General features: G+C 42.7%; 1 protein-coding gene across 2 annotated transcripts in view; it reads right to left on the bottom strand.

The window, feature by feature from the left end:
* Positions 1–4,427: 4,427 nt before the first annotated feature.
* The window catches only part of PLCB2 (phospholipase C beta 2), a 62,964-nt gene continuing 52,657 nt past the window's right edge, over positions 4,428–14,734 (bottom strand). For both annotated transcript variants that reach the window (XM_048064929.2, XM_048064928.2), the window contains 5 exons: positions 13,271–13,347; positions 10,357–10,452; positions 9,114–9,171; positions 8,376–8,462; positions 4,428–7,722 (listed from right to left, as the gene is read on the bottom strand). In XM_048064929.2, coding sequence (XP_047920886.1) covers positions 7,450–7,722; positions 8,376–8,462; positions 9,114–9,171; positions 10,357–10,452; positions 13,271–13,347 — 591 coding nt within the window. In that variant the 3' untranslated portion in view covers positions 4,428–7,449. The remainder of the gene's footprint in view (positions 7,723–8,375; positions 8,463–9,113; positions 9,172–10,356; positions 10,453–13,270; positions 13,348–14,734) is intronic.

Below are 14,734 nucleotides of genomic sequence, written 5' to 3'. Positions count from 1 at the left end.
ACCACTGATTATAGAAGGACCCTAGGTGAAATGAGGCTCCCAACTTTTAAGATTGTTCAATTTAGTGAGAAGAATCCTATGTTTCTCCCTGTCGCCTGGAGAAAGCATTTTGATGGGCTTTAGGTCCCGGTACATAATAAGCAGTAAATCCTGACTGTGTGGGGATGTATTGGGCAGGGAGAGTGGCTCTAAAATACTGTAGCTATTGTGCAGCACTTCTGTACCTTCTGTAGCAGCAATGGTCATGTCAGCGACATATCTTCATTACAGAGGTAGAAGATAATTTTAGATCTTCAGGTACAAACTGAGCCTGAACTGTGACTCTCAGCTGGACATGGTTTATAGGAAGATTTAGAGCAGCTAGCAGTATGCAGAGTGGCCACTAAATATTTGAAGGTAATGTTTCCTCTAATTGCAGGAAAGGAAGCAGAGAAAACAGCCTGTACAGAAGGATCTGCATCTACTCATCACATAAAACTAATTTGCATTAGCAGTGACTTTCAGGCTTTTCCCTTTTGTCTCTAAAGAGCTCTGAAAATGTGAAGGGCATGGTGATAACAAAGGTGCTAACAGCAGGCCAGCCAGCCACCGGGAGTTGTGCTTGCCCTAACTTCCCTGCTGCCTCCAGTTCCCAATGGATAGTGAAGAGACTACAAGGGGAAGATCAGGGAATCTGCCTGCAAAAATGTTAGCCCATAAAGGAGTTTGCATGCTGTGTGTCTTGTTAGTAATGCTCTTGATTTAGAGAGTCCTGATTGTGCTCCTTCAGGTATAGTGTATAACCCATGTTATTTGTGTCCCTTGTTGTGGCTGGAGTCCTTCTTTGCTTAGGAATCTCCATTATTTGATTTTGAAGAATATATTTATTGATATAATCAAATAATTATATATCTTAATATATCTTAAATATCTTAGTATAATCAAATAATATACATTATTTGATTGTTAAGAATATAATAAAAAGTTGGGTCTCCTGAAAAATAAGTATTTTGCACAAAAACATATAGTGGTAAAAAATGAGCTTTAGAATATGCCACATAAAAGATGAAAATATGAAAAGAATCTAAGATAGATCCTAAACCTGCTACTGTTCTCTGTCTGAACAGGCACTGTTCTTGTCTTAATTACCTTGATCTTGGTTTCTGTATAAAACAGCCTCGTTAAAGAGCTCTATCTCATCCAATTACTGTATCTCCCTGTGGTCAGGAAATATCCTTTGGTAAGCAAAAACACAGGCAGGGCTGCACAGCTACCCAAAGAAATCTTCAAAGGTGTTTGAATTCTGTAGGAAGAAATATTGCTGGAAGATCAGAAGGTGGCATTTCTATTCCGGAGTTTGTAAGTAACCAATACGCACTGACTCGGCGAGCTTCTGTGCTGCTGGAGGGATGGTGTCCCTCAAAACTGGGAAATTATTCCTTGTGCTGTTTGAAAACCCCTACAGTAACATTTGCCCAAAGAACTTTTAGTGCCTTTATCTTACTTTTGTCCATTTCTCATGTTCCAGAAATTTCATCCTCTTTGGTTAGAGCTGGTATTCGGTCTAGAGGAGCATCAGCACACCCAGCCTCTGAGGCATGAAGACTTCAGTGAGGAAACGTGTTGATGCCAAATGTGGTCTGTACTCTGAGATGTGGCTTTGCTTACACTTAGTGATTCTTCTGTATACACTCTGAAAAGTACTTTTAGCTGATTTTTTTTTTAGCACTGAGTTGTAATGTACATTAAATATTCCACCTATTTTTCATGCATTTCTGCATAAATCACCTGATAAAGCTGTACCAGTATTTTGTTTAATAGCAGAAGCACAACAGCACAATAGAAGCTGTGATGTGGTTTAAGGGTCGTCATGGTGTGAGGTTTCTTCCGCAGGCTTCAGACACCACAGGATGCTGATAACATGAATCCAAACTACTAGAGTTAAGTTTTCTTACATCTGTGTCATAGTCTAGCTGAGCTATGATTATTTTTTGAAATGTCCACACCATTAAAAAGAAGTCTCATTAAGAGCATTTTACTTTGGCATTATATCAGCCCTCATTTTGCCTAACCAATTTATGTTGTCCAAAGGCTGCCAAGAAAACTGATGTTCTGCTTGGAGCTGATGGCAAAAAGAGCTAATAAAGTTAGAAGAGAAGAGTACTGGGCTCAGCCTGCTATATCGACCTCAAAAAGCTCACAGACAGCACAGGAGCTCTCACTGAAGGGAGCTGCTAAAAAGATAAGAGGTCTCCTGATAATGAAGCAGCTGGGGATTTGGGGATTTCTTACAGGTGATGCCGGATGAGCTGGCGCAGGCCAGAGGGAAGGGGCTGTAGCTGTGCTGTCCCTCTTTCCTAGGGCTGCTGTAGGTGGGGAGCAGCCTGAGACTGAGCCTGCCTGACCTGGCTTAGAGAGACAGTCTTTGTCCTGTTGTGTGCTGCATGGAGGAAGAGGGCTCGTCCTTCCCCTTTTCTCTGAGACTGTGATTAGGGCTGTCCCTGTTCCTATGAAACGTGTTCTTTTTTAGGCAGTGTTGTCATGGGAGAGAGGACTGAAGTCTTCCACTAGCTCAAGCCCTGCTGCTCTGCCCTGGCTTTACATGTATGTCCCTGTAACTTGTATTTATTCTGTTATTCATAATATTCATTTGCTGTAAGGATGTGAGTGCAAAAAACCTAACCCCTTGTGCTTTAGCAATGCATGGAGAGGGGGGCACCCCATGTCCACATCGTGTCTGACTGCCCTCCAGAGAGAGATGAGATGAATTATCCGTTAAAATAACCTCTAAAAAAAAAATGTCTGGAGGGATTTGGGATGGTCACTGTGGACTGGGTGTCTGAAGCTGGGGACAACCCCCTGTTTTAGCCAGTATGAGAGCTGTGTTTCTGCAGTCCTGGGTGTTGTGTGCTTGCAGTAGGGCGGGAAGCACACCAAGCAATTTGTGTGTGTTAAGCAATGCATGCAATGTAATGACATGGAGCAGGTGGGGGCTGTCGTGCCCCTGGAAATACAGTTAGAAACAGCTCCAAACGGCTTTTGTTATCAGCAGTCTCAGGTTGTAAAACGGTGAGCGTTGCTGGTTTATATTTATGCTGGTAGGAAGTTCGCATGTACTTAAGTGCAGTTCCCTGTTTTCCAGCTGCATCCACGTGTGGCTGAATCCGGGTGAGTAATTGCAGGCAGTGTGGTGTGGCTGTTTTGTCTGGAAATAGCAGGTGCTTAGCAGAAACTGGGGAACCCCACTCCAGACAAGTGTTTTTTTCTGGGAGTTTTTTTGGGTATGTTTTCCATTTGCAGTCTCCCTTACTGCTGTGGCTCTGCTCTGTGTTTTTACTGGGAAAGCAGCCTCTCCTCTTGTGCTGATCCCATTTCTAACACCATCCTTGATCTCCACTGCCAGCTCCACACTGTAGAAAGCAGGGGGCTAATGAATATGAGCTGCAGTTTAGAACTGCCAACACTGCAAGCTGGTTTAATAAAAGATATTAAATTGCTTCCTGGCTGCAGTTGTCCCTTGCTGTGATGTTTGTCATCTTTTTTTTTGAAGGCCCTCAAACTTCACAGCATGAGTGAGACTTCAGGGATGGAGAAGGCTGTTCTAGAAAAGCAGCAAAATTGGTCTAACTGGAAAGCAGTATTTTATCACCTTCTTCCTGAAGCAAAAACTTCGGTCCTGCAACAGAGAAGGCACTGCTGTCAGCAGAAGGAAAGTGGCCTTTAGCAACGGATATCCATGGCAGAGCCCCGCTGTACGTGTGAAGGAGGCCAACCAGCAGTCACGATGAGCTGTGAAGGAAGGGAGCTGAGCCCGTGTTGTGGTAAGCTGGCATTGTTCGGGTCGGGAGGGTGGGAGACGACCACCTGCAAATGTAAGACACTGCAGGCCAGGCCCTGCATTGCTGTTCTGGTATGTCTGTGAAAGGCTTTTCTGTCTCTAGGCAGGCCCTTCGCTAGGCTGAACTAGGAATAAGCCAATGTGAGGAGTGTGAACACACCAAAGTAGTTTTGACTCCTGTTGAAATGCTCTTCTGACTTGTGCTTGTGAGGAGGATGCCAGTATGTGAGAGTCAGGCAAGGTTGCCTGTAATGGTAATCAGTAGTGGTATTTGAGCTGTCAGAAAATGGCTTTGCTAGATTTGGTTATTAAGTACAATAAAGAACGGAATGAACTAGTGCTGAATGTATATGAGAATGATGTAGGGTTTTTTTATTAAAAAAAAAAAAGCCACCTCACTGCATATTTAGTAACTGAAGAAGCTGAATTTGAGGACTGCAGGCGCAGATGGCAGAAAACTCTGGGCATTTGCTGTCTATATTAACATATGCATATGTTGTGCAGCATTTGGGACTTGCACCCATATCTGCTAACCTCAATCAAAGAAAGTAAAAAAGGTGATCCAGTTTTTGTAAGAAATGCAATGTTTTATTTTTTTATAGAAAATAAATAAGTCAGAAATTTACAATACACAATTCCAGTATTTTGTTAATGCCGCGGGGGAGATACGGTCTACGTCTTGGATGTCAGACCAGGTTTGGAACATCTCATTGCTCATGTCTACTTCAGCTGTTTTTTTATAGCAGCACTTCATGATGCATTTCTCGATGCAGTTTCTAGGTGTAACAGGTCTCATGTAATAAACACTGCATGCTGTAGGTTTGCCATGACTGAGCTCACTTTTCCAGGAAAGACAGAAAGCTGAAGATCAAGTTGAGGGGTGAGGAAGGCTAACAGGTTACTCTGTGGAGTGGCATGTTTGGGAGACAGACTGTCGCTGCAGTCAGGAACACCGCTCGTTGTCTCAAACTAAAGGCAAAAGTTTCACTAACAAGAGGAGGGAAGAAGCAACTTTTCAGAAAGGGTTCTCACCTGTTTATCTTCTATGGCTGGGTTTAAAGACGCTGTACTGTCTACAGCTCTGTATTGCCACAGTAAAAGGCGGCTTGAATGGCCAAGTGCATTGAAGGGTCAGTTCAATGCAAGGGTCTCTGGGCAGCTGGTGCTCAGACATACAGTAGCTGCAAATCTGCTCAACTGCAGGTCCAGGATTATGTACAGCAGTGTTTTGTTTTCTGTGGTTCCCCCTCCACACACACACACACTTGAAAAGCTTAAAAATGTGGAAGGTTCGACTTCTATTATCTGACTGCCAGGATGAGCAGTTGTAATAAAAAAGTGGCAGTTCCCCTTTCCTTTTGTATCCCCAAGCATATCGTCTTCCACCACTTTTATTGTCTTGCTTATGGACAAAATGGAAAACTGAAGAAAGACGAGTCTTTTTTCATTTGGTCAGATCAGTGCTTCCTCCGGTGAATACAACCGCTGAATTTTGCAAAGCCCCTGTGAGTTGGTGCATGTATATGTTGGCAGGCCAAACTCCAGTTCTTGGGCTAATGTTATTTCAGGACTTGATATAAGGAAGGCCAGGATGTTGCTACTTTGTACTGAATTATTGTTATTTTCTGCTTTTTTAGGATCCATAAACAAAGTCTATCTTACATGGTGCTAGGAAAAGAGTTGGACCATATGTTTCCAGTTCCTTCCTTCTGGATGAGTGAGAACTTGCTGTGTCAAAGCTGTTCAGTGCAGACGGTCATAAAACAGGTGAGAGAAAGTACATGTGGAGGCAGGGGACAGTGATGTAAGTTCTGCATTCACAAAATAAGGTTTTGCTGTCCTAGAAAGTGGAAGTGTAAAGATGGCTAAGAGGAACCTATCCTTTTTTTTCTGACAAAGCCATGATATCGGGAACCTGGACCTCCCAGTGTGTTCTGCTGGAAGATTTGATGTTAGTGAAGACAGACAGCAAGAGGTGTCTGCTAGGGCTGAGTGAGGTTGAGGACCATTTGCCCTTTAAAGTCATACAACTGGGCAAATTTCCTTCAGCATCAGGCTGTGAAACAAGACTTATATGTTATGTCACCAACGGGGGGAAATTGCTGTTAGTCCCAGGTGGGCATAATTCATAGCAAAATGGGAAGTGACTAAGGCTTTGGGGGAAGGTGTGAACAGTACTCTGGCAAACAGAAATAGTGTGTGGTCTTCCCCTCCAGGCCCCAAAGAACATGGGTATTTGAGGAGGCTGGCTTTCCCAGCAACAAAGAACATATTCTATAGATTACTGCTGAGCCCCTCTGTTGTCATTAACTGGGATGGCAGCCTGTGAAAGAAGCTTCTGTTTTTTGCTGTTCTTTCTGCTACCATTCTGATAATTCAATGTATTTTTTTATGAGCTGTGCTCAGCTTTCTGTGCAAGGTACTCTTATGGGCAATATAACTGGCTGGCTCTTTAAGCAACACAATTATTTTCAAACGGTTTAGAAATTTTGGTAAGTGCTGTTATCCTAAGCCTGTAATATGGAGCTAAATTAGCTCCATGGGAAAAAGTTTCACTGACGCTCTAAAAATGTCAAATTATTGTAGGTGAGAACTCTGCAAGCGTGTTTGTGTTAGCAGGAATAAATGCTAAGGCTAAGTCTCTTAGACTTCTCATAGTATTATTGCCTTATAATTGTCCAACAAGCCTGCTGAAGACTAGCAGGGTCTTCAGGAGATACCGGATCTAGATCTAAGAACTTGCCTGAAGACGTGTCAGAGTTATAAAGTTAGAATTAGGAGTGAGAATCAGCCCCTGGGGATAAGTGGAGGTTAAAACGAAAGAAAGAGGAAGCTAGAATGCTGGTAATGCACATTGCCACAGAAGGAAATGCTGTTTGTTTTATGGATACCATTGCACTGAAAAAATCTCCTCATCTGACTATTGGGGGGAAAAAATTAAAAAGCCAACACTGGCTGTGCAAGGGAGTGGTATGCTGACAAAAAAAAAAGATGGCATGAAGCTCTATCAAAACAACCTTTCTTCCTATAAAGAGAAGCTGTGTCTGTTAGCAGGTAGTGTTGCCAGAAGGAATGGTGCTTTACAGGACAAGAGTTTTTGCTGAGCACCTGACACCCACACTTACGTATATTTCACAGGGTGTTATTGTTATATAATATTATATACTTCTGTATATTTCATAGGCTGGTTGAAGCCTGTTAGGTAGGCTATTGTAGAATGTCTTTCAGTTAAAGTTTGTTCAAAGGAATCTAGCTCTGAGACTGCTATGATGAGAACAGATCTGTGATGAATGACGAGGGAACTTGCTCTGAAAATTGTTGTCTGAACCCAGACTCAGGTATTAATGTAGACATTGCCATCAGTGTCAACAACTAGCTTGTCTTCAGCCACAGGCCCCTTCACTGCTGAATCAGATTAGTGCGAAGACTGTAGAAGACAGTGAAGTGTGCTCTGGAAGGTGAGCTCGTCAGACTGCTTTCAATACCTAGAATACCAAAGTAGTAAATCCCTGAAGAAATTCAGAAGTTTCCCAGCATGGAAAGGGAGAGTAATTTGTCAAGCTGGTCTTTAACTTCACTATATATGTCCATAAACATTCCTGAAGTGGAACAGTGAGTAATGGAAGCATCTCTCAAAATCTACTTTCCTCAATATTACCATCAGTTTCAGTTTCTGGGGGCTCAGCCATAGCTATTGTAAGCCTTGACACCTCTGCCACAGGGATCTTCTCTTCCAGTTGCTCTGTGGAGCCTTGTTCTTCCTTACGAATGCTCAGAACTGCTTCATTCATTATCTCTGGCTCTTCAGGAAAGACTACTTTTGCATAGTTCTTCACCATCTCCTGCACCTCTGTATTCAGACTTTTCAATTTCTCCTCATACTCTGCCACTGCCTCCTGCTGAAGCTGCAAACAGAGACCTTGAATCATTCTCTAAACACTGAAGCAAAGTAGAGTTCAGGCTGAGAATGGCATAAAAATGTACCCTAAGAGAGGCCAATATGATGAAACATTAGCACTTCGCAATTTTGGTTTCAACCCACTATTGAATGACTTATCTCCATCCCCCAGGCAAATGTTGTCTTCCCTGAAGATGAAGAGGGGAGGAAGGCTGCATATTGATTTACATTATTCTGTTTTGCATCACAATTTGATGGATGACTTGTCTGCACATTCTTTGCATATCAACCTCCAAAGTACATGAACATGGTTTGTGTGTTCTGAGAGTATGAGTAACTCAGGAATGAGCCTCACCTCTTCTAAAAATACAGTTCCATCACATTTTAAATTTAGGGTTTTGTATGATTGGATGGAAGCTGTTGCTGGGAGAGGGAGTGTATGAGTGCAGCAACTCTGCCTCAGCTCTATCAAGGCTCCTATGGAGCCACCTTCTAAACCATTCATTTTCTCAACATACTGAGGAGTGGGTGTCTGAAGTATGTGTGCAGAGGATGAGTGTAGCTGTAATTAAAGAATACACAAGGAACGCTGATCCCCTGGGGTAGTGTGGATTTACTGTATGGAGTAGCAGTGTTGAACCTAAGAATCATTGCCTTTACCTGGCTTTCTTTCTCCTTGATTGCTCTCAGATTATCTGCCTGCTTCTCTTCCAGTTTCCGCTGATACCTGGCTGTTTTTTCTATCACCTTTAAGAGAACAAAAAGAAAAAAAACACTGAATTTTAAGTTTTCATAAACAAATGCTTGTAACAGCAAGACAGGCTTATAAAGCACATGCCCACAGTAACGCCCTCACTCCCAATTCTGAACAACTTCTGCTGGCTCTGAGTTACTTGTCCAGTACTCAAGACCCTGAACACCAATGCTACATAAGCACTGCAAAAGTATACATAATGTGTACATGCACTCAACACACAAAGGGCCATGCTCTACAAGGGGATTGGTAGGACAATCTCCCCTTCTGCAAAATTTCACACATTATTAATTAAATAGATGTGGGGTCATGCTGCCAATTAGTAATGCTTACAAAAAAAACTATACCACCTGAATTAGAAAGCCAGAAGCTAGACTGCTCTGTTTGCACTGTATCTGCAGCCTGGTGGGAGGTCTGATTAAATACTGAAGGACCTGCAGTATCTTAATAAGTGTAGTAACTGTCTTCAGCTGCACTTTAGTTGACTAAAGTATGTGTTCAGTCCTCAATACAGTAGCAATTTAATGGGATTTAAATACCTCAGAGAACTCACATTCTGCATGTGACACATGCTGATGACGTACACGAGACACCCCCACTTTGCAGAAAACAGACATGCTGTGGCAGATTGTCACAGAACTTACCAGTTTGATTGTTTGCACCACTTCCTGAATATGAGAGTTATTTATTTCTTTCTTCAACCTTTAAAGAAAAGAAATGTATAAAAAAAACCTAGAATCCATCTGTTATCTTGATACAAAACCTGTTTATCAATACTGATAAAGTGCCATACAGCAAGATAGGACTGCTAGTGCCCACACAGAAAGACAGGTGTGGTATACTCGCTTAGTGTCCTCCTACATTACAAGCTTTCTCCAATTTTAGGAAAGGGCAAATAAACACCATTTGAATTTGACAGAGACATTAGTCAAACAATTGGATGTAAAATTCCATATTTTTTTTCAATTTAACAGACAGCAAAATGACCTTACTATGAGCAGGAAGCAGAAGAGGCAGCATAGCCTCTTTTCTATACCCTTAAACACATGAAACTATTAAAACTGATTCATATCAAGCAGTACTTGAGTACAGAAGCCTGGTAGCTGAGTATTATTTTCATAACAAAATGATTGTAAAGGAAGGATACAGTCATTATATGCCCAAATACAACCTCTTAATTGAGAGGGCTCTGAAACTATAGATTCTACAGAGGCTTGGGAAGACCTGTTTTTGATTCTACAGGGGGAAAGTGCCCACTAAGGCATGAAGGCAGGCAGGAAGTATTTAGAAGCACTCTTAGAATTCAGCTGAACTGGCTGGAAGGTACCTTATCACTTTGGCAAGTAACTGAGACATGTAACAGAGCCAAAGACACAGGGGCCATAGGGGAGGGTCATCTCCAAGCTACCATTTCTCCACCATAATGACCTTCCCCTGTATTTTTGTGTTAGCTCCTAATCCCTGCAGAAGGGAGTATTTCTTTAGAAATGCTCTATGCCTCTCTGGCTATTCAGAAGTCCAGTAAGTGACATGGATCTTGCTGACTGCCATACACAAAAAGAATTAAGCCTAGGGAGAAAGCTCCAGAAGCCACTGTCAGCAGTGACTGCAGGAATGACATTATCATTGCAGCTAGGGAGCAGATGTTTGGCTTCACTACATATATGCCTGTGTACTGAAATGAAATGGTGAAAACAATGCTATGCCATGAGAAAGTGCAGGCCAGCAAACCTTCCCTGACCCCCTGTAGCTCTGCCACTACCCGTTTGGTTGCTTTAGAAAGTTTTTTTGATGGTGACAGAGACTGTGGAGTAGTGCTGTTCCCTGCCTGAAGCAGTATAGCTAGCATTCCCCATAGGTAAAGACCAGTAACATCTTCCTCAGTACCTCTCCTGAGCAGCCTTGTCACTAGTATTCCGCATCATGGCTTGGATTCGGTCCACTCTCTTTGCCTCCAGCTTCTTCTTAATATCTTTAATATTACTGTGGAGAGAAAAGTGTGCTGTGAGAGACACGACTGCTTACAAACCCCACAGGCTGACAGAGCAGCGTTAGCCCACCACACATACTCTCTGAAGAGTGCCTACTGTGCAGAAAAGCAAAGTTGAGTGATTGCGAGACAAAGTCATAAGACTTAAAAATATTTTAAGTCCTGGAGGTCTTTTTTTTTTTTTTTTGAGTCAGAACAAAAGCACAGGAGAAAACACAGTATATAATTAGGTTGCATTGTATACCTACATTTGGATTCCTCTGGAGCAGCAGAACACTTACTGAAAGTACTTGAGGGAAAGGCTGTGGATGTGGTCTACCTACATGTCAGTAAGACTTTTGGCACTGTTTCGAAAACTGTGTTCAGTTTTGTGCCCCTCACTACAAGGAGGACAGGCAGGTGCTAGAGCGTGTCCAAAGAAGGGCAATGAAGCTGGTGAAGTGTCTAGAGAACAAATTTTATGAGGAGCGGCTGAGTGGGATAATTTAGCCTGAAGAAAAGGAGGCTCAAGGAAGACCTTATCACACTCTACAATTACTTTAAGGGAGGTTGTAGCGAGGTGGGTATTGGTTTCTTCTCCCAAGCAACAAACAATGGGACAAGAGGAAATGGCCTGAGGTTGTGTCAGAGGAGGTTTAGACTGGATATTAGGAAAAAATTTCTTCACTGAAAGGGTTGTGAAGCACTGGAACAGGCTGCCCAGAGAAGTAGTTGAGTCACCATCCCTAGAGGTCTTCAAAATACCTTTAGATGTGGTGCTTAGTGACATGGTTTAATGGTGGACTTGGCAGTGCTAGGTTAGAAGTTGGACTAGATGATCTTAGAGGTTTTTCCAACCTAAATGATTCTACCTTCTATGATTCTACTTAAACTGCTAAATTTAAAAAAAAAAAAAAAAGAGAGAGAGAAGGAACTACACGGTTATATGAGAGCTAAAAAAGAACACCTGAGGCAGGTAGAGCGGAGCATCAGCTATGGGATGTGATCCACACAGCAGAGACCATAAATGCTTAGAAGGCATTCGATCAGTGAGTAAGATAGTTTAAAAGAAAAAAAAAATAAATCAAACAAGATCTCTGTCCCTGACTGAGGCATATGTGGCCATCAAAAATGCTACCTACAGGCCAGAGAACGTGACAAGACTGCTGGAGAAAGGTGTTAGCGTTAGAGGTAAGAGTCTGCTGACACACAATCAGTGCCTCCATCCTGGCCATCCAGGTACAAAATGATTACAGCAGGACATCTGGTGAGGTGGACATGAGAATGGCCATCAAATTGTGGCCCATCCATCTGGAGTCCTGCCTCCAACAGTGGAAAGAAGATATGCTTAAGGGAAGCAAAAGAAAGAGAACAGCTGTAGGGTAATTTTTCCCTTCTACACCTTACCGGTTTCCTGTCTATGCTCTTATCTCTATGCATTTATCTCCCATGCACGTCTCTCATACTTGGAGTTTAGCTCTACTTTTGGACTGCTTCTTGCCCTGAGAGGCAAGGAACTGCATTTATTTGCTCCGTGGAAGTACTCCCTGAGTACTTCACTGGGTGTTCCACATTTCTTCTCTTATGAGAAACAGTGAGTAATCACTTCCCTGTTCTTCTTCTCCATACCATTCATGATTTTACACATTTGTCACATCCCCCTCAATCATCTGTTCTCCAAGCTGAGTCCTATTTAATTTCTTTTTGTGCAGAAATTACTCCTTACTGTTGATTATCTTTGTCACTCCTTGCTCTTTCAAAGGTTTTTGTTTAAGATGGCATACTGAAAAGGTGACTGCACTATGGGAATACATCTGGAGGTTATGCTGACTTTGCTATCTGCCTCTCCCACACACCTCTCAATATTTCTTCCATACAATTCCTAAAATTCTGTTTGCCACTTTGGCTACTGCAGAGCTGTGCACATGATTGCAGAGAAGTGCCCACAGCAGTTGAAGATTATCTTTCCTGAGTTACAATAGCTCATCCCTGTGTACAGCTGAGCTACGGTTGTTTTTTCTTTCTGTACACATTACTTTGTATCTATTCACACTGAATTTATCTACCACCTTATTACCTATTGCTCAAGATCTCTGAATCTTTCTGGAGTTCCTCACAGCCAGCTGTAGATATGACTATACTAAATGATATCCTATTGGTAGAAAACCATTAGCTAGTTACTCAACCTGTTTTTCTTAGTCCTGTCTGAATATAATCAATAGCTGAGAGAAACAGAATCTTTCTTGATGCAAGGACACAAAAAGAGGAAGTTTTGTCTGACTTAGCAACTAAAGGTTGCAAGAGGATTTAATGGCAAGGAGCAAGGACTTTAGCTTCAGGAAAGTGTTACTGCAAGAACAAATGGATATATGTCTGGCTAGAAATTAGTGAATTGATTCTGCCAGCCTATTTACGTAGTGGCCAAAACTCCACTCAGTCTGAGCTGGTCAGTCTCTGGAAGGGATTATGTGATGTACTGACTACAGCAGACAGAGATGACATCCAGTGACTGGCATTCTTACTTCCTATCTTTCTGAATTAGTCAGTCAAGGCTACTTACTACAGCTCAAACACTAGTACCTATTTGGTTCCTCGTGGCAGGAACACTGTGCTGGGGGTCACAAGACAAGAGCTGTCTTCCCAGCACCGCCACTCTGTAACTGTGTGAGACCCTACACCACATTGCTGTGCCTCAATTTCTCACCAAAGAAATAATTCTCTTCTCCCATATTCACTTGCTCACTGTAGTACATTGCTCTGAGATCTAACAGAAAATGCTACCCGAAATAAGAGCTATGTGTTATCACTTTGCTATTCAAGTACTAAGTTTACCTTTCTGATGACTCCTTCAGTGCCTTCAGCTCAGCTGTCTGCTTCTCTTTGGCTAACTCCGTTATCTTGGTAACTTGCTGTTTGGGGAATGAAAACAAGATCAAAAACAAACAAACAAAGATGAGACATAGTGCACCGTCAACATCTAATTACCACCAGATTCAGCTTTATCCCTCCCTGTACTGAATTCCAAGGGCCAGCTAATCCACGAGGCTCTGTGCAAACCCTTGCACCACATCAGAGAGCTCTGACATGCACAAAGATTAGACTGTGCTAGTGGACTGACTGCACCAAGGCTTCGGAAAAATACTCTGTGAACCAGGTCACACACCTCCAGGTTGTCTTTGTGGACAGCCTCCTATCTTTCTGTGCTGGAGACGACAACAGATTTATGGTACTTGTGGGTAAATGGGAAATAGCATTGGAGCCTGCCTTCTAAACAACAGAAGCTAACAAGAGGATGAGCCTCCTGTCCTGTGGAAACTCCTGCCACAGTGTCAGTTCAATGAACCTTCTCTGCACTGCTGAGACAGCTGGAAAGGAGAAAATCTGTCTGCTGAGCTAACTGCCATGTAGAGAGAACTCAGTTTTTTATTTCATTTTTGTAGCCTTGATCACTAAATCTCACAACGTTTGACAGCGTTGGGAGACGGGGATGTTTTGTTCCTTTGGCTTCTCTGGTGATAAGCATGATTTCTACATAATCTAGTTCTAAAGAAACAGGTTTTTTAGAAACTTTTTTTTTCCCCTTCAGGGTTGGTATAGGATAGCCAGTATTGCATACAGCTTTACAAGGTTCTTGTCAAGCCAAAGTGCACCAGGGAAATTTAAGACATGATGCAAATTTCTCAGCAAAATAACAATAGGAAAAGGCCTCTGATTCCTGGAGTCATCCCCCTTTCGTTACAATGGGTAGGTAGCATATGCCATACTTATTATTACTGTCTGTGGACTGCAATTTGTCTCCAGGCATTGTGTCTCTTGCTAGTGTTTGCTCAAGGTGGTGGACCCAAGGCGATAGGAAACGCTCGTGCACTGCAGGACCAACTCGCAACATCTTATGTAGGCACTTACTTTGACTTCAACTAAGACAAACTGGAAGGCACTTTCCAGATTTCAAGAGGAATGAGATCCAGCCCTGCTGTCAGTGCTCGGGGGTGGTCCTCAGAGTACTGTCCTTTGCAAGGCTTTCCATTCATTAGCATGGATGTGTGCCAATAGAAAGCACTGAATGTATTGTTGGGGCTGCTCTGTTCCCACGTGTCAGCTGTTCTGGTTGCGTGACAGCAGTGGATATGACTGTCCCTACAGCATTGTCTGTAATGCTCTGATGCTTGCCACTGGTGAACCTGCAGGGCTTCCGATGTGTCACCCTACCTCTGATGGTACTGCATTGAGCAGGCAGCTGTGAGAAGCGTGGTACAACCTGATGTACCTATGCTCCTATACAGTTGGCACTCAGCA

This window comes from Anser cygnoides, chromosome 5 (assembly GCF_040182565.1).
Source record: "Anser cygnoides isolate HZ-2024a breed goose chromosome 5, Taihu_goose_T2T_genome, whole genome shotgun sequence".
NCBI classification, from domain to species: domain Eukaryota; kingdom Metazoa; phylum Chordata; class Aves; order Anseriformes; family Anatidae; genus Anser; species Anser cygnoides.
Note: the sequence above shows the minus strand (reverse complement) of the source record. Positions and strands in the feature narration are given on the sequence as shown.